Genomic DNA, 20,705 nt, shown 5'->3' with positions numbered 1-20,705 from the left:
GCACTGTGACGCTACGGGAATGTATTAGAAGGAAATAGAGTCAGTCGACCTGCGATAAACAGCTGATTCCGAACGAACTCGTCTTCACAATTGTATATTACAACACACACACACACACACACACACACACACACACACACACACACACACACACACACACACACACACACACACACACACACACACACACACACACACACACACACACACACACACACACACACACACAGATTTCTACTCTGACCAGCTCGTTACCTGGTCAGCAGGATCTGGGACAGGTACCTAGCTGGTTACCTGTCCCAGTTCCTGTTGACCATCTTGTACAGAGTTCAGGTTGCTTAAAAACGGATCTTTCTGCATCTTTAGTATTTATCATTTGTTCCCGCATTATTTACCGAACCTAACTAGTTCACCAGTAAGTTACAGTAACCAACCCCAACTAGTTCACCAGTAACCGACACACGTTATAAATCGGCGACGCTCGAAGTGACGCACAGTGACGTAAGGCGACGCACAGTGACGTAGGGTAAGCAGACCAACATGGCGGCGCCCGTGGAGCTGCGGCTCGTCTTGGATCAGCTGCCCGCCGACCCGCTGCTTCTCGTCTTCTCCTTCCTCGACTTCAGGGATCTCATCCAGTACGTGTCGAGTCTCTCTTTAGCGAGTAGGAGGCAAACATTGGCATATATCTCAGTGGATCACCATTATTTGGTCTTATTATATCCAGAGGAAACGAGCAGCAACACACAAGTTATCGCTAACAATGCATCTATATTATTGTTATTGTTATTATTGTTATTATTATTATTATTATTATTATTAGTAGTAGTAGTAGTAGTAGTAGTAGTAGTATCTAACATTACCTGTATCTAGTTGTCTAGCAACATGACTAACTAGAAACCATACAATGCATTATTATTATTGTTATTATTATTATATCTAACATTACTTGTATATAGCAGCTATATAACATGACTTACTAGAAATCATCAAATAAATCTATTTTATTATTATTATTATTTATATCTAACATACCTGTTTATAGTTGTATAATAACACATAAAACAAACAGCATATTCCTATATTATATTGATAACTCAAACAGCCTAAAAGTAATATATTAAATATCTATCTAATGATAAGATTACTTACTCTATGTATGGTAATATATCATTACTGTATTATAACTATGTATCAGGATCAATAGAGCAGAATGTCATTGATACACGGGGATATATCATTACTGTATTATAATTATGTATCAGGATCAATAGAGCAGAATGTCATTGATACATGGGGATATATCATTACTGTATTATAATTATGTATCAGGATCAATAGAGCAGAATGTCATTGATGCATGGGGATATATCATTACTGTATTATAATTATGTATCAGGATCAATAGAGCAGAATGTCATTGATACATGGGGATATATCATTACTGTATTATAACTATGTATCAGGATCAATAGAGCAGAATGGCATTAAGGGCGGAGCCAGAATAGTCAGAAGTCATACTATTTTATGATGTGTAACATACAGTTACTGTAGCATTGCAAGCTAGCCATTGGTACGGGGTTGTTTATGAAATATTCAATACTATAATACTTTGCGTCTCAACTAGTCTCGCTCAACGTGGCCAGAACAAGCAGTCCTAACCCTAACCCTACACTAATGGGTTAGGGTTAGTTAATTAGTTAGCCCTAACCCTAGGTTGATGGGTAAGGATTAATAATAATAATAAATAATAATAATAATAATAATAATAATAATAATAATAATAATAATAATACATTTAATTTAGAGGCGCCTTTCAAGACACCCAAGGTCATCTTACAGAGCATATAGTCATCATAAATCGTTTAAAAAAACAAGACATTGTGGAAAAAAATAAAAAAATAAATATTTAGTTAGTTAGTTAGCCCAAACCCTACGTTGATGGGTTAGGATTAGTTAATTAGTTAGCCCTAACCCTAGGTTGATGGGTTAGGATTAGTTAGTTAGCCCAAACCCTACGTTGATGGGTTAGGGTTAGTTAGTCCTAACCCTAGGTTGATGGGTTAGTTAGCCCTAACCCTCCGTTGATGGGTTAGGGTTAGTTAGTTATCCCTAACCCTAACACTACATAGACGGGTTACGGCTAACCCAATAGGATCACAGTTAAGAAGGAAGACTATATCCCCTAGGTAGAGAGTCTAAGCCCCCTTACCCTGTCACCAGGGCTAAGCTAAGCCCCCTCACGCTGTGACCAGGGCTAAGCTAAGCCCCCTCACGCTGTGACCAGGGCTAAGCTAAGCCCCCTCACGCTGTGACCAGGGCTAAGCTAAGCCCCCTCACGCTGTGACCAGGGCTAAGCTAAGCCCCCTTACCCTGTGACCAGGGCTAAGCTAAGCCCCCTCATGCTGTGACCAGGGCTAAGCTAAGCCCCCTCACGCTGTGACCAGGGCTAAGCTAAGCCCCCTTACCCTGTGACCAGGGCTAAGCTAAGCCCCCTTACCCACTAGGGCTAAGCTAAGCCCCCTTACCCACCAGGGCTAAGCTAAGCCCCTTATGACGGACTCCACAGCTGCAGCTTCGTCAGCAGGAGGCTGAACCAGCTGTCCGGCCACAACCCTTTGTGGAGGAGCTTGTGTTCCCGCTACTGGCTATTGACTGAGTGAGTACACCCCTAACCATATAGCCCCGACCGTTAACTATAACCCTGGTTCTGTGTGTGTACCCTCTATAACCCTGGTTCTGTGTGTGTACCCTCTATAACCCTGGTTCTGTGTGTGTACACTCTATAACCCTGGTTCTGTGTGTGTACCCTCTATAACCCTGGTTCTGTGTGTATACCCTCTATAACCCTGGTTCTGTGTGTACCCTCTATAACCCTGGTTCTGTGTGTACCCTCTATAACCCTGGTTCTGTGTGTATACCCTCTATAACCCTGGTTCTGTGTGTGTACCCTCTATAACCCTGGTTCTGTGTGTGTACACTCTATAACCCTGGTTCTGTGTGTGTACCCTCTATAACCCTGGTTCTGTGTGTGTGTACCCTCTATAACCCTGGTTCTGTGTGTGTACCCTCTATAACCCTGGTTCTGTGTGTACCCTCTATAACCCTGGTTCTGTGTGTGTACCCTCTATAACCCTGGTTCTGTGTGTGTACCCTCTATAACCCTGGTTCTGTGTGTACCCTCTATAACCCTGGTTCTGTACCCTCTATAACCCTGGTTCTGTGTGTGTACCCTCTATAACCCTGGTTCTGTGTGTGTACCCTCTATAACCCTGGTTCTGTTGTGTACCCTCTATAACCCTGGTTCTGTGTGTGTGTACCCTCTATAACCCTGGTTCTGTTGTGTACCCTCTATAACCCTGGTTCTGTGTGTACCCTCTATAACCCTGGTTCTGTGTGTACCCTCTATAACCCTGGTTCTGTGTGTGTACCCTCTATAACCCTGGTTCTGTGTGTACCCTCTATAACCCTGGTTCTGTGTGTACCCTCTATAACCCTGGTTCTGTGTGTACCCTCTATAACCCTGGTTCTGTGTGTGTACCCTCTATAACCCTGGTTCTGTGTGTACCCTCTATAACCCTGGTTCTGTGTGTACCCTCTATAACCCTGGTTCTGTGTGTACCCTCTATAACCCTGGTTCTGTGTGTGTACCCTCTATAACCCTGGTTCTGTGTGTGTACCCTCTATAACCCTGGTTCTGTGTGTACCCTCTATAACCCTGGTTCTGTGTGTACCCTCTATAACCCTGGTTCTGTGTGTGTACCCTCTATAACCCTGGTTCTGTACCCTCTATAACCCTGGTTCTGTTGTGTACCCTCTATAACCCTGGTTCTGTGTGTACCCTCTATAACCCTGGTTCTGTTGTGTACCCTCTATAACCCTGGTTCTGTGTGTACCCTCTATAACCCTGGTTCTGTGTGTACCCTCTATAACCCTGGTTCTGTGTGTGTACCCTCTATAACCCTGGTTCTGTGTGTGTACCCTCTATAACCCTGGTTCTGTGTGTACCCTCTATAAACCTGGTTCTGTGTGTGTACCCTCTATAACCCTGGTTCTGTGTGTACCCTCTATAACCCTGGTTCTGTGTGTGTACACTCTATAACCCTGGTTCTGTGTGTGTACCCTCTATAACCCTGGTTCTGTGTGTGTACCCTCTATAACCCTGGTTCTGTGTGTGTACCCTCTATAACCCTGGTTCTGTGTGTACCCTCTATAAACCTGGTTCTGTGTGTGTACCCTCTATAACCCTGGTTCTGTGTGTACCCTCTATAACCCTGGTTCTGTGTGTACCCTCTATAACCCTGGTTCTGTGTGTACCCTCTATAACCCTGGTTCTGTGTGTGTACCCTCTATAACCCTGGTTCTGTGTGTACCCTCTATAAACCTGGTTCTGTCTGCAGCGCTGACCGGGGGGCCGGCGCCCCCTCCTGGCGGGCCCTGTTCAGGCAGTACTACCTGGACTGGGGCCGTTACCTCCGGCACTACGCCGTCCTGAAGACCTCCTGGGAGACCCTGAAGACCTTCCTCTCTCAGCGATGTCCGCGCATGATCGCTTCTCTCAAAGGTGACTCCTCCTCTTCCTCCTCCTCCTCTTCCTCCTCCTCCTCCACCTTCCTCCTCCTCCATCTTCCTCCTCCTCCATCTTCCTCCTCCTCTACCTTCCTCCACTTCCTCCTCCTCCTCCACCATCTTCCTCCTCCTCCTCCTCCTCCTCTTCCTCCTCCCCCTGATGATGGCGTCCCTCCTCCTGGTTCCGCCTCCTGCTTCCTGTTGACTTTGTGGTTGCCATGGTTTCAGATGGAGCCAAGGAGGAGGAGCTTGACTCCATCGAGACTCAGATCGGCTTCAAGCTGCCGGAGGATTACCGCTGTTCTTACCGCCTGCACAACGGCCAGAAGCTAGTGGTACCAGGGTGAGTACCTGTCTGTCTGTCTGCCTGTCTGTCTGTTCTTACCGCCTGCACAACGGCCAGAAGCTAGTGGTACCAGGGTGAGTACCTGTCTGTCTGTCTGCCTGTCTGTCTGTTCTTACCGCCTGCACAACGGCCAGAAGCTAGTGGTACCAGGGTGAGTACCTGTCTGTCTGTCTGCCTGTCTGTCTGTTCTTACCGCCTGCACAACGGCCAGAAGCTAGTGGTACCAGGGTGAGTACCTGTCTGTCTGTCTGCCTGTCTGTCTGTTCTTACCGCCTGCACAACGGCCAGAAGCTAGTGGTACCAGGGTGAGTACCTGTCTGTCTGTCTGCCTGTCTGTCTGTTCTTACCGCCTGCACAATGGACAGAAGCTATTGGTACCAGGGTGAGTACCTGTCTGTCTGTCTGCCTGTCTGTCTGTTCTTACCGCCTGCACAATGGACAGACGCTAGTGGTACCAGGGTGAGTACCTGTCTGTCTGCCTGTCTGTCTGTTCTTACCGCCTGCACAATGGCCAGAAGCTAGTGGTACCAGGGTGAGTACCTGTCTGTCTGTCTGCCTGTCTGTCTGTCTGTTCTAGTGGTACCTCTATGGTGTCTCTGAGGACCCTTCTGTCTCTGAGGATCCTTCTGTCTTTGAGGACCCTTCTGTCTCTGAGGACCCTTCTGTCTATGAGGACCCTTCTGTCTCTGAGGACCCCTCTGTCTCTGAGGACCCTTCTGTTTCTGAGGACCCTTCTGTCTCTGAGGACCCTTCTGTCTCTGTCTCTGTCTCTGAGGACCCTTCTGTCTCTGAGGACCCTTCTGTCTCTGTCTCTGAGGACCCTTCTGTCTCTGAGGACCCTTCTGTCTCTGAGGACCCTTCTGTCTCTGAGGACCCTTCTGTCTCTGTCTCTGAGGACCCTTCTGTCTCTGAGGACCCTTCTGTCTCTGTCTCTGAGGACCCTTCTGTCTCTGAGGACCCTTCTGTCTCTGAGGACCCTTCTGTCTCTGTCTCTGAGGACCCTTCTGTCTCTGAGGACCCTTCTGTCTCTGAGGACCCTTCTGTCTCTGTCTCTGAGGACCCTTCTGTCTCTGAGGACCCTTCTGTCTCTGTCTCTAGTCTGATGGGCAGCATGGCGCTGTCCAACCACTACCGCTCTGAAGACCTCCTGGACGTGGAGACGGCGGCGGGGGGCTTCCAGCAGAGGAAGGGCATGAGGCAGTGTCTCCCTCTCACCTTCTGCTTCCACACCGGACTCAGTCAGTACCTGGCCCTGGAGGCCACCGAGGGACGCAACCTCTCAGACATCTTCTACCACTGTCCTGTTAGTATCCACGACCTCCTGACCCCAGCCCCTAACCCTAACCCTAACCACGACCTCCTAACCCCAGACCCTAACCCTAACCACGACCTCCTAACCCCAGACCCTAACCCTAACCCTAACCACGACCTCCTAACCCCAGACCCTAACCTTAACCCTAACCACGACCTCCTAACCCCAGACCCTAACCCTAACCACGACCTCCTAACCCCAGACCCTAACCCTAACCACGACCTCCTAACCCCAGACCCTAACCCTAACCACGACCTCCTAACCCCAGACCCTAACCCTAACCACGACATCCTAACCCCAGACCCTAACCCTAACCACGACCTCCTAACCCCAGACCCTAACCCCAACCCTAACCACGACCTCCTAACCCCAGACCCTAATCCTAACCACGACCTCCTAACCCCAGACCCTAACCCTAACCCTAACCACGACCTCCTAACCCCAGACCCTAACCCTAACCACGACCTCCTAACCCCAGACCCTAACCCTAACCCTAACCACGACCTCCTAACCCCAGACCCTAACCCTAACCACGACATCCTAACCCCAGACCCTAACCCTAACCACGACCTCCTAACCCCAGACCCTAACCCTAACCACGACCTCCTAACCCCAGACCCTAACCCTAACCACGACCTCCTAACCCCAGACCCTAACCCTAACCACGACCTCCTAACCCCAGACCCTAAGCCTAACCACGACCTCCTAACCCCAGACCCTAACCTTAACCCTAACCACGACCTCCTAACCCCAGACCCTAACCCCAACCCTAACCACGACCTCCTAACCCCAGACCCTAACCCTAACCACGACCTCCTAACTTCAGACCCTAACCCTAACCACGACCTCCTAACCCCAGACCCTAACCCTAACCACGACCTCCTAACCCCAGACCCTAACCCTAACCACGACCTCCTAACCCCAGACCCTAACCCTAACCACGACCTCCTAACCCTAACCCTAACCCTAACCACGACCTCCTAACCCCAGACCCTAACCTTAACCCTAACCACGACCTCCTAACCCCAGACCCTAACCCTAACCACGACCTCCTAGCCCCACAACTAAGGGATTGTCATCCTCTTCTCTTCAGGACCAGCTGGCCCAAGACCCGTCAGCCATCGACATGTTTATAACAGGTGGGTACAGGCTAACCTGTGGCCTTTATAACAGGTGGGTACAGGCTAATCTGTGGCCTTTATAACAGGTGGGTACAGGCTAACCTGTGGCCTTTATAACAGGTGGGTACAGGCTAACCTGTGGCCTTTATAACAGGTGGGTACAGGCTAACCTGTGGCCTTTATAACAGGTGGGTACAGGCTAATCTGTGGCCTTTATAACAGGTGGGTACAGGCTAACCTGTGGCCTTTATAACAGGTGGGTACAGGCTAACCTGTGGCCTTTATAACAGGTGGGTACAGGCTAATCTGTGGCCTTTATAACAGGTGGGTACAGGCTAATCTGTGGCCTTTATAACAGGTGGGTACAGGCTAATCTGTGGCCTTTATAACAGGTGGGTACAGGCTAATCAGTGGCCTTTATAACAGGTGGGTACAGGCTAATCTGTGGCCTTTATAACAGGTGGGTACAGGCTAACCTGTGGCCTTTATAACAGGTGGGTACAGGCTAATCTGTGGCCTTTATAACAGGTGGGTACAGACTAATCTGTGGCCTTTTATAACAGGTGGGTACAGGCTAATCTGTGGCCTTTATAACAGGTGGGTACAGGCTAATCTGTGGCCTTTATAACAGGTGGGTACAGGCTAACCTGTGGCCTTTTATAACGGGTGGGTACAGGCTAATCTGTGGCCTTTATAACAGGTGGGTACAGGCTAATCTGTGGCCTTTATAACAGGTGGGTACAGGCTAACCTGTGGCCTTTATAACAGGTGGGTACAGGCTAATCTGTGGCCTTTTATAACAGGTGGGTACAGGCTAATCTGTGGCCTTTATAACAGGTATATCACATTTGTAATCTGTTAATGTGACAAATCATCTGTAATCTAATAATCTGACCATGTTGAATCAGTGATCTATTAATCTCACCACGTTTTATTTGTGATCTATCATCTAATCTGAACATTGATCTATAATCTATTAATCCGACTGCATTTATTTCTACTGAAATATCACATTATTCTATCTGATTGTTTTCATATCTTTTTAAAAAGTACCTGATCAGTGAACTGGCGGTATGCCTCTGTCTGTCTGTCTGTTTGTCTGTCTGCAGGCACCAGTTTCTCAGACTGGTTTACTACTTACGTCAATAATGTTGTGACTGGAGAATACCCCATCATCAGAGACCAGATATTCAGGTAGACCCCTTAACCTACACACCTTAATTTAACCTAGACATCTTAACATACACACCTTAATGTACACACCTTAACCTAGACATCTTAACATACACACCTTAACCGAAACACCTTAACCTACTCACCTTAACCTACACACCTTAACATACACATCTTAACCTACACACCTTAACCTACACACCTTAACCTAGACACCTTAACCTAGACACCTTAACACACACACCTTAACACACACACTTTAACCTACACACCTTAACACACACACACCTTAACCTAGACACCTTAACCTACACACCTTAACATAGAAACCTACACACCTTAACACACACACCTTAACACCTTAACCCACACACCTTAACCCACACACCTTAATCTAGAAACCTTAACCTACATCCTTAACCTACACACCTTAACCCAGACACCTTAACATACACACCTTAACACACACACACACACACACACACCTTAACCTAGACACCTTAACCTACACACCTTAACATAGAAACCTACACACCTTAACCTAGACACCTTAACATAGAAACCTTAACCTACATCATTAACCTACACACCTTAACATACACACCTTAACCTAGACACCTTACGGACACACCTTAACCCACACACCTTAACCTAGACACCTTAACCTACACACCTTAACATAGAAACCTACACACCTTAACCTAGACACCTTAACATAGAAACCTTAACCTACATCCTTAACCTACACACCTTAACATACACACCTTAACCTAGACACCTTAACCCACAAACCTTAACCTAGACACCTTAACCTACACACCTTAACATAGAAACCTTAACCTAGACACCTTAACCTAGACACCTTAACCTAGACACCTTAACACACACACACCTTAACATACACACCTTAACATACATACCTTAACCTAGACACCTTAACATAGAAACCTTAACCTACATCCTTAACCTACACACCTTAACATACACACCGTTGTGGTCATCTTCACCTTAACTAGCAGCCTTGTGTCCTTAACTTAACCAGCCGTGCTGGTATGGTGTTAGTATCCTGAGGTTCTGATTGGCTCTAGGACGGTATGGTGTTAGTATCCTGAGGGTCTGATTGGCTGTAGGTATGGTGTTAGTGTCCTGAGGCTCTGATTGGCTGCAGGTATGGTGTTAGTGTCCTGAGGCTCTGATTGGCTGCAGGTATGGTGTTAGTGTCCTGAGGCTCTGATTGGCTGCAGGTATGGTGTTAGTGTCCTGAGGCTCTGATTGGCTGCAGGTATGGTGTTAGTGTCCTGAGGCTCTGATTGGCTGCAGGTATGGTGTTAGTGTCCTGAGGTTCTGATTGGCTGTCAGGTATGGTGTTAGTATCCTGAGGTTCTGATTGGCTGTAGGACGGTATGGTGTTAGTATCCTGAGGTTCTGATTGGCTGCAGGTATGGTGTTAGTATCCTGAGGCTCTGATTGGCTGCAGGTATGGTGTTAGTGTCCTGAGGCTCTGATTGGCTGTAGGTATGGTGTCAGTATCCTGAGGCTCTGATTGGCTGCAGGTATGGTGTTAGTGTCCTGAGGCTCTGATTGGCTGCAGGTATGGTGTTAGTGTCCTGAGGCTCTGATTGGCTGCAGGTATGGTGTTAGTGTCCTGAGGTTCTGATTGGCTGCAGGTATGGTGTTAGTGTCCTGAGGCTCTGATTGGCTGCAGGTATGGTGTTAGTGTCCTGAGGCTCTGATTGGCTGTAGGTATGGTGTTAGTGTCCTGAGGCTCTGATTGGCTGCAGGTATGGTGTTAGTGTCCTGAGGCTCTGATTGGCTGCAGGTATGGTGTTAGTGTCCTGAGGCTCTGATTGGCTGCAGGTATGGTGTTAGTGTCCTGAGGCTCTGATTGGCTGCAGGTATGGTGTTAGTGTCCTGAGGCTCTGATTGGCTGCAGGTATGGTGTTAGTGTCCTGAGGCTCTGATTGGCTGCAGGTATGGTGTTAGTGTCCTGAGGCTCTGATTGGCTGCAGGTATGGTGTTAGTGTCCTGAGGCTCTGATTGGCTGCAGGTATGGTGTTAGTGTCCTGAGGCTCTGATTGGCTGCAGGTATGGTGTTAGTGTCCTGAGGCTCTGATTGGCTGCAGGTATGGTGTTAGTGTCCTGAGGCTCTGATTGGCTGCAGGTATGGTGTTAGTGTCCTGAGGCTCTGATTGGCTGCAGGTATGGTGTTAGTGTCCTGAGGCTCTGATTGGCTGCAGGTATGGTGTTAGTATCCTGAGGTTCTGATTGGCTGTCAGGTATGGTGTTAGCATCCTGAGGTTCTGATTGGCTGCAGGTATGGTGTTAGTGTCCTGAGGCTCTGATTGGCTGCAGGTATGTGCGTGAGCAGCAGTGCGTGGCCACCACGGGGGACCTGAGCGTGACCGTCTCCACCGCCTTCCTCCCAGAGCTGTCGTCGGTCCATCCACCGCACTTCTTCTTCACCTACAGAATCAGGTCGTCTGTCTGTCTGTCTGTCTGTCTGTCTGTCTGTCTGTCTGTCTGTCTCAACACATGCTCTATATATATCTCTATATATCTCTGTCTATATGATAGAGATGTCGTCCAAGGCAGCCTGTCAGCTGGACAGCTTGTGTATGTATATATATATATATATATATATATATATATATATATATTAGTGGTGGGCCATTATCGGCGTTAACGGCTGCGTTAACGTGAAACTTTTATCGGGCGATAAAAAAAAATATCGACGTTAATCTATTTTCAAAGTTGGGTTGGGAGCTGGGCATAGGCCTCACCTACGCTGGACGCGCCCCCACCAGTTTTCGTCAAGAATCATTTTGTACCCACCACCACAAAAACAAAACTCGAGTTGGATTATTGTAGCGTGAGGGTTGGATATGTGGTGGTGGATCACTCTTTATAAACGGCAGGGAGACGGTCGGTTGACTTTCTCAAGCCGTACTTTACTTTACTTTTCAACTCACAACAACCACAACACTTCCTTGTTCTGTTTTTTTTTTTTTATAATAAATTGCGTTAATCGCGCAATAAAAAGATTAACGGCATTAAAATTGGTTTGCGTTAACACCGTTAATAACGCGTTTAACTGACAGCACTAGTACCTATATCTCTATATGTATATCTCTCTATATGTATCACTCTATATATATGTATATCTCTATATGTATCTACATCTCTCGCTATACAGTATATCTATATCTCTCTATATACAGTGTAACTATATCTCTCTATATGTTTCACTCCACATCTATATCTCTCTCTATGTGTGCCTATAGGATAGAGATGTATCTATATCTCTATATCTGTAGGATAGAGATGTATCTATATCTCTCTCTGTAGCTATATCTCTGTATCTATATCTATAGGATAGAGATGTATCTATATCTCTCTCTGTATCTATATATCTGTATCTATATCTATAGGATAGAGATGTATCTATATCTCCCTCTGTAGCTATATCTCTGTACCTATATCTATAGGATAGAGATGTATCTATCTCTCTCTCTCTGTTCTATATCTTTGTAGCTATATCTATAGGATAGAGATGTATCTATATCTCTCTATGTAGCTATATCTCTGTACCTATATCTATAGGATAGAGATGTACCTATATCTCTCTCTCTGTATCTATATCTCTGTATCTATATCTATAGGATAGAGATGTATCTATCTCTCTCTCTCTGTATCTATATCTCTGTATCGATATCTATAGGATAGAGATGTATCTCTCTCTCTCTCTCTCTCTGTATCTATATCTCTGTATCTATATCTATAGTATAGAGTGGTACCTATATCTCTCTCTGTTCTATATCTCTATCTATATCTATAGGATAGAGATGTATCTATCTCTCTCTCTTTACCTATATCGCTGTATCTATATCTATAGGATAGAGATGTACCTATATCGCTCTCTGTATCTATATCTCTGTATCTATATCTATAGGATAGAGATGTATCTATATCTCTGTCACTATATCTATAGGATAGAGTTGGACCTATATCTCTCTCTCTGTACCTATATCTCTCTCTGTATCTATATCTATAGGATAGAGATGTATCTATATCTCTCTATGTATCTATATCTCTATCTATATCTATAGGATAGAGATGTATCTATATCTCTGTATCTATATCTCTGTATCTATATCTATAGGGTAGAGATGTATCTATATCTATAGGATAGAGATGTATCTATATCTCTGTATCTATATCTCTGTCTATATCTATAGGGTAGAGATGTATCTATATCTATAGGATAGAGATGTATCTATATCTCTATCTATATCTCTGTATCTATATCTATAGGATAGAGATGTCGTCCAGCGCGTCCCCGGACGCGGCCTGTCAGCTGGACAGCCGCTACTGGAAGATCACCAAGGGCAACGGGGAGGAGGAGGAGGTGCGCGGGCCGGGCGTGGTCGGTACGTGAGGACTGCACCACCCAACCCAACCCTTAGTGACCTACACCAACCGTCCTATAAGGGCACAGCTACACCCAACCCCTAGTGACCTACACCAACCGTCCTATCAGGGCACAGCACCACCCAACCTAACCCCTAGTGACCTACACCAACCGTCCTATCAGGGCCCAGCTACACCCAACCCCTAGTGACCTACACCAACCGTCTGTCTGACTGACTGACTGACTGACTGACTGTCATTATCAGTTAGTAGTACTATAGTGAATACCAGCTAGTCGTGTGTGTGTGTGTGTGTGTGTGTGTGTGTGTGTGTGTGTGTGTGTGTGTGTGTGTGTGTGTGTGTGTGTGTGTGTGTGTGTGTGTGTGTGTGTGTGTGTGTGTGTGTGTGTGTGTGTGTACAGGTGAATATCCTGTGATGATGCCAGGAAAGGTTCATGAGTACGCCAGCTGCACCACCTTCAGCACCACCTCAGAGCACATGGAGGGACACTACACCTTCCACCGGCTGGGTAACATCCCATAATACACTACACCATCCACCGGCTGGGTCACATCCCATAATACACTACACCTTTACTGGGTCACATCCCATAATATACTACCCCTTTACTGGGTAACATCCCATAATACACTACACCTTCCACCGGCTGGGTCACATCCCATAATACACTACACCTTTACTGGGTCACATCCCATAATACACTACCCCTTTACTGGGTAACATCCCATAATGTACTACACCTTTACTGGGTCACATCCCATAATACACTACCCCTTTACTGGGTAAAATCCCATAATACACTACACCTTTACCGGGTCACATCCCATAATACGCTACACCTTTACTGGGTAACATCCCATAATACACTACACCTTTACTGGGTAACATCCCATAATACACTACCCCTTTACTGGGTAACATCCCATAATACACAACACCTTTACTGGGTAACATCCCATAATATACTACCCCTTTACCGGGTAACATCCCATAATACACTACACCTTTACTGGGTCACATCCCATAATACACTACCCCTTTACTGGGTAACATCCCATAATACACTACCCCTTTACTGGTTAACATCCCATAATACACTACCCCTTTACTGGGTAACATCCCATAATGCACTACACCTTTACCGGGTCACATCCCATAATACACTACCCCTTTACTGGGTAACATCCCATAATATACTACACCTTTACTGGGTAACATCCCATAATACACTACCCCTTTACTGGGTAACATCCCATAATACACTACCCCTTTACTGGGTAACATCCCATAATACGCTACACCTTTACTGGGTAACATCCCATAATACACTACACCTTTACTGGGTAACATCCCACAATACACTACACCTTTACTGGGTAACATCCCATAATACACTACCCCTTTACTGGGTAACATCCCACAATACACTACACCTTTGCTGGGTAACATCCCATAATACACTACACCTTTACCGGGTCACATCCCATAATACACTACCCCTTTACTGGGTAACATCCCATAATACACTACACCTTTACCGGGTCACATCCCACAATACACTACACCTTTACCGGGTAACATCCCATAATACACTACACCTTTACCGGGTCACATCCCATAATACGCTACACCTTTACTGGGTAACATCCCATAATACACTACACCTTCCACCGGCTGGGTCACATCCCATAATACACTACACCTTTACTGGGTCACGTCCCATAATACACTACACCTTTACCGGGTCACATCCCATAATATACTACACCTTTACCGGGTCACATCCCATAATATACTACACCTTTACCGGGTCACATCCCATAATATACTACCCCTTTGCTGGGTAACATCCCATAATGCACAACACCTTTACCGGGTCACATCCCATAACACACTACCCCTTTACTGGGTAACATCCCATAATACACTACCCCTTTACTGGGTAACATCCCATAATACACTACCCCTTTACTGGGTAACATCCCATAATACACTACACCTTTACTGGGTCACATCCCATAATACACTACACCTTTACTGGGTAACATCCCATAATACACTACACCTTTACCGGGTCACATCCCATAATACACGACACCTTTACTGGGTCACATCCCATAATATACTACCCCTTTACTGGGTAACATCCCATAATACACTACACCTTTACTGGGTAACATCCCATAATACACTACACCTTTACCGGGTCACATCCCATAATACACTACCCCTTTACCGGGTCACATCCCATAATACACTACACCTTTACTGGGTAACATCCCATAATACACTACACCTTTACCGGGTCACATCCCATAATACACTACCCCTTTACTGGGTAACATCCCATAATACACTACCCCTTTACTGGGTAACATCCCATAATACACTACACCTTTACCGGGTCACATCCCATAATACACTACCCCTTTACTGGGTAACATCCCATAATATACTATGTCTATTAACCCCAATGGTAACCCTGTTCTAATACTCAGTACTAATACTTCAGCTCATACCAAAGTAATGTTCAATACAGTAATACAGACTAATGCTGTTATCTTTAGAGTGCTACAGTACTAATACTACTGTTATTTTGAGAATACTACAGTACTAAAACTAATACTACTGTTGTTTTGAGAGTACTACAGTACTAATGCTAATACTACTGTTGTTTTGAGAATACTACTAATGCTAATACTACTGTTATTTTGAGAATACTACTAAAACTATTACTACTGTTGTTTTGAGAGTACTATAGTACTAATGCTAATACCACTGTTATTTGGAGAGTACTACAGTACTAATACTAATACTACTGTTAGTTTGAGAGTACTAATACTACTGTGTCTTCAGCCAATAAGGAGGAGGTTTTCAACGTCTTGATTCCACGCTTCCACATGGTCTGTCCCCCCTTCAGGAAGTCTGTCGTTAGATCGGTGAGTCTGTCGTTAGATCAGTCGTTAGATCAGTGAGTCTGTCATTAGATCAGTGAGTCTGTCATTAGATCAGTGAGTCTGTCATTAGATCAGTGAGTTTATCATTAGATCAGTGAGTCTGTCATTAGATCAGTGAGTCTGTCATTAGATCAGTGAGTCTGTCATTAGATCAGTGAGTCTGTCATTAGATCAGTGAGTCTGTCATTAGATCAGTGAGTCTATCATTAGATCAGTGAGTCTGTCATTAGATCAGTGAGTCATTAGATCAGTGAGTCTGTCATTAGATCAGTGAGTCTGTCATTAGATCAGTGAGTCTGTCATTAGATCAGTGAGTCTGTCATTAGATCAGTTAGTCTGTCATTAGATCAGTGAGTCTGTCATTAGATCAGTGAGTCTGTCATTAGATCAGTGAGTCATTAGATCAGTGAGTCTATCATTAGATCAGTGAGTCTGTCATTAGATCAGTGAGTCATTAGATCAGTGAGTCATTAGATCAGTGAGTCTGTCATTAGATCAGTGAGTCTATCATTAGATTAGTAAGTCTGTCATTAGATCAGTGAGTCTGTCATTAGATCAGTGAGTCTGTCATTAGATCAGTGAGTCTGTCATTAGATAAGTGAGTCATTAGATCAGTGAGTCATTAGATCAGTGAGTCTGTCATTAGATCAGTGAGTCTATCATTAGATCAGTGAGTCTGTCATTAGATCAGTGAGTCATTAGATCAGTGAGTCTGTCATTAGATCATTGAGTCTGTCATTAGATCAGTGAGTCTGTCATTAGATCAGTGAGTCATTAGATCAGTGAGTCTGTCCTTAGATCAGTGAGTCTGTCATTAGATCAGTGAGTCTGTCATTAGATCAGTGAGTCTGTCATTAGATCAGTGAGTCTGTCATTAGATCAGTGAGTCATTAGATCAGTGAGTCTGTCATTAGATCAGTGAGTCTGTCATTAGATCAGTGAGTCTGTCATTAGATCAGTGAGTCATTAGATCAGTGAGTCTGTCATTAGATCAGTGAGTCTGTCATTAGATCAGTGAGTCTGTCATTAGATCACTGAGTCTGTCATTAGATCAGTGAGTCTGTCATTAGATCACTGAGTCATTAGATCAGTGAGTCTGTCATTAGATCAGTGAGTCTGTCATTAGATCAGTGAGTCTGTCATTAGATCAGTGAGTCATTAGATCAGTGAGTCTGTCATTAGATCAGTGAGTCTGTCATTAGATCAGTGAGTCTGTCATTAGATCAGTGAGTCTGTCATTAGATCAGTGAGTCTGTCATTAGATCAGTGAGTCATTAGATCAGTGAGTCTGTCATTAGATCAGTGAGTCTGTCATTAGATCAGTGAGTCTGTCATTAGATCAGTGAGTCTGTAATTAGATCAGTGAGTCTGTCATTAGATCAGCGAGTCTGTCATTAGATCAGTGAGTCTGTCATTAGATCACTGAGTCTGTCATTAGATCAGTGAGTCTGTCATTAGATCAGTGAGTCTGTCATTAGATCAGTGAGTCTGTCATTAGATCAGTGAGTCTGTCATTAGATCAGTGAGTCTGTCATTAGATCAGTGAGTCTGTCATTAGATCAGTGAGTCTGTCATTAGATCAGTCGTTTTTTATAGAACGATGATAATGATTATGACTTAATCATTATGGCAACGATTGAGATCTTATAACGATATGATAAGGATTAGAATGTAATAAATAATTTCTGCTGCCTTATTGCTGACCTTTGACGTGACACTTCTTTTTGCCCCTCCACCAGCAGGGTTCGACCAATGACAGGTCTTGGTTAAACGACGATGACTCTGATGGTGACCATGGCGACTTCAGAGGCATCAACCTGGGGGACGGGGCGCAGTGCCCCCGCCACGTCTAGTCCTTTAGCCCCGCCCCTCACCTGACGGACAGCTCTGTGGGCCTATCAAACTCCTGGTCTCGCTCTCCGTCGCTTCTTGCTTCTGGTCTTCTGACATGTTGACGTATTGGTGATGGGGTTGTCATGTTTACCACTGACATGTTGACGTATTGGTGATGGGGATGTCATGGTTACCACATGTTGACATATTGATAGTATGGTAGTCATGGTAACTACAAGCAGAGAGGTAACTCTGGGTATGCAATGCACAGTATACGACTGTACACTAGACTGAGTACTATGTACTACATAGTCGGCACTAGTAGTAGGTAGTACCTTCATACTGAGTATTATTTGATACTTTGAAGGGGCTGGTGGTCTGATTGGCTTGAGCCTGTGTATATAGATATACCTCCAGGTATTTGGTATTTGGGACACTTTGAGTTTCTTTATCTAGTTATCACTTTGAGCTTTGATTAAGTTTCTCTGGAGAGGAAACGCGAAGACAGTGTAGACGCACTATTCACACATTATACAGGCTGTGTGTCTGCTGTTCGTATCATATATATATATATATATATATATATATAAGAGATAGATGTGTGTGTGTGTCCACATTGTTCTTTTTATTTAAATCCAGAGTGGATTTAAATTTTCCTTCAGAAATCAGTTTTTTGTCTTGTTGTTTTGTTATATATATTTAAATAAAAAATGTATACAAATAAAATCTGGAGTCTGTGGTCCCTTACCCGTAATCCCTACCCTAACTCTAGCCCCTTAACCCCTACCCTAACTAGTCCCTTACCCTTAACCCTACCCTAACTCTAGTCCCTTACCCTTAACCCCTACCCTAACTCTAGTCCCTTACCCTTAACCCCTACCCTAACTAGTCCCTTACCCTTAAACCTTACCCTAACTATAGTCCCTTACCCTTAACCCCTACCCTAACTAGTCCCTTACCCTTAAACCCTACCCTAACTCTAGGGGGTCCTACTCTAGGTGTAGGGGGTCCTACTCTAGGTTTAGGGGGTCCTACTCTAGGTTTAGAGGGTCCTAGTCTAGGTGTAGGGGTCCTACTCTGGGTGTAGGGGTCCTACTCTGGGTGTAGGGGGTCCTACTCTAGGTGTAGGGGGTCCTACTCTAGGTTAGGGGGTCCTACTCTAATAATAATAATAATTCATTGAATTTATTTAGCGCTTTTCTAGACACTCAAAGACGCCTACAGTGATGGGGGGGGGGGGGGGGGGGGGGGGGGGGACCTCACTAACCACCACCAGTATGTAGCACCCATTTGGGTGATGCACGGCAGCCAATCGGCGCCAGAACGCTCACCACACACCAGCTTGAGGTGGAGAGTGAGGGTTGAGGTGGAGAGAGGGAAAATAACATTTAAACACTATCGACCATAATTAAACACTAACGATCACATTTAAACACTATCGACCACAGTCCACATGCAAACACTATCGACCATATTTAAACACTATGGACCACATGTAAACCCTATCGACCACATGTAAACACTATCGCCCACACTAAAACACTATGGACCACATGTAAACCCTATCGACCACATGACTCTAGGTGTAGGGGGTCCTACTCTAGGTGTATGGGGTCCTACTCTAGGTTTAGGGGGTCCTACTCTAGGTTAGGGGGTCTGGGTGATTCTTAACATGTATCATGTATCATAATAATCCAAAATAATAATCCAAAGCAGTCCTGTTTGATACATTATTAGGGGTCCAAGCCAACAGGTTGGATCCCTATTGTTTTTGTAAGGATTTTTCTTATTATTATTCCCGGCTAGAAGTGGTACCACAGCCCAGACCGTAAATGGTGCATACGCGCCAATTGCATCACTAGATCCAGGTCCGTGAACACTACGCAGACGACAAAATCCAGACATGCCGGCCACTAGGTGGCGCTATACCAAGGAATACGCGTTTTGGGCTATAACTCCCACACCGAACCTCCCAGAGTCCAAAAACTTGTACACACAGATGCACTGGAGTCTGCTGCATCTTTTGGCTTAGGCCACGCCCATTTGCGTCTAGAAATATTTTTCGCGAAAACCGCAAAACTGTTTTTTCCCTACTCCTCCCACATTTCTTGACCAATCGACACCAAACTTTGCACACGACATCTTCAGACGCACACGCAAAGAATGCACGAAACACTTTTTTGATGCGACCTTTGACGACGAAACGGTAGCGTTTTGAATATTGGTTTATTAGCTAAATTAGACGTGGAATATCAAAAATCCAAAGAAATCCAAAATTAGACATCGGGTCGAGTCCAAATTTTACACACATGTTGGTGTTAACCTTAACGTCGTTCGATAAAAAATTCGGAAAAATTCGCCATTAGGGGGCGCAATAAACGAGGAAATTGTATATCGTCTGCAAAATTTCGCCGCGAAAACGCTACACTGACTTCTCGTTACTCCTACCACAGTCAAATCCTTTGTATCCACAGGTTCAGGGTAGCGTTTTGAACACATGCTTCGCGTTGTGCCGGCGAAACGCACATTTCTTGTTATACTACCTCCCCGTGAAAGTGGAACCACAGCCCAAACCGTAAATGGTGCACACGCCCCAATTGCATGACTAGATCCAGAATCGGCACCGCTACTCAGATAACAAAATCCAGATACGCCGGTCCCTAGGTGGCGCTATACCAAGGAATACGCGTTTGGGGCTATAACTCCCACACCGAACCTCCCAGAGTCCAAAAACTTGTACACACAGATGCACTGGAGTCTGCTGCATCTTTTGGCCTAGGCCACGCCCATTTGCGTCTATGAATATTTTTCGCTAAATCGCGAAAACCGCAAAACAGTTTTTTCCCTACTCCTCCCACATTCCTTGACCAATCGACACCAAACTTTGCACACGACATCTTCAGACGCACACGCAAAGAATGCATGAAACACTTTTTTGATGCGACCTTTGACGACGAAACGGTAGC

At 45.1% G+C, this 20,705-nt stretch overlaps 1 protein-coding gene across 2 annotated transcripts; it reads left to right on the top strand.

The window, feature by feature from the left end:
• Positions 1-227: 227 nt before the first annotated feature.
• LOC115541402 (F-box only protein 3) lies at positions 228-18,465 on the top strand. 2 transcript variants are annotated; one of them, XM_030353101.1, is made up of 12 exons: positions 228-638; positions 2,570-2,659; positions 4,401-4,564; positions 4,798-4,912; positions 6,014-6,218; positions 7,321-7,366; positions 8,458-8,542; positions 10,874-10,996; positions 12,833-12,948; positions 13,350-13,457; positions 15,806-15,888; positions 17,646-18,465. In XM_030353101.1, exons 1-12 carry the CDS (start codon positions 541-543, stop codon positions 17,757-17,759), a joined length of 1,347 nt encoding a protein of 448 aa, XP_030208961.1. In that variant the 5' UTR covers positions 228-540; the 3' UTR covers positions 17,760-18,465. The 2 variants fall into 2 exon arrangements, with proteins under 2 accessions (XP_030208961.1, XP_030208962.1); XM_030353102.1 differs by having other exon boundaries at positions 234-638; positions 17,649-18,465.
• Positions 18,466-20,705: the final 2,240 nt, after the last annotated feature.

The sequence above is a fragment of the Gadus morhua genome, chromosome 4 (assembly GCF_902167405.1).
Source record: "Gadus morhua chromosome 4, gadMor3.0, whole genome shotgun sequence".
Lineage (NCBI taxonomy): Eukaryota > Metazoa > Chordata > Actinopteri > Gadiformes > Gadidae > Gadus > Gadus morhua.
This window is presented reverse-complemented; position numbering and strand designations above follow the sequence as displayed.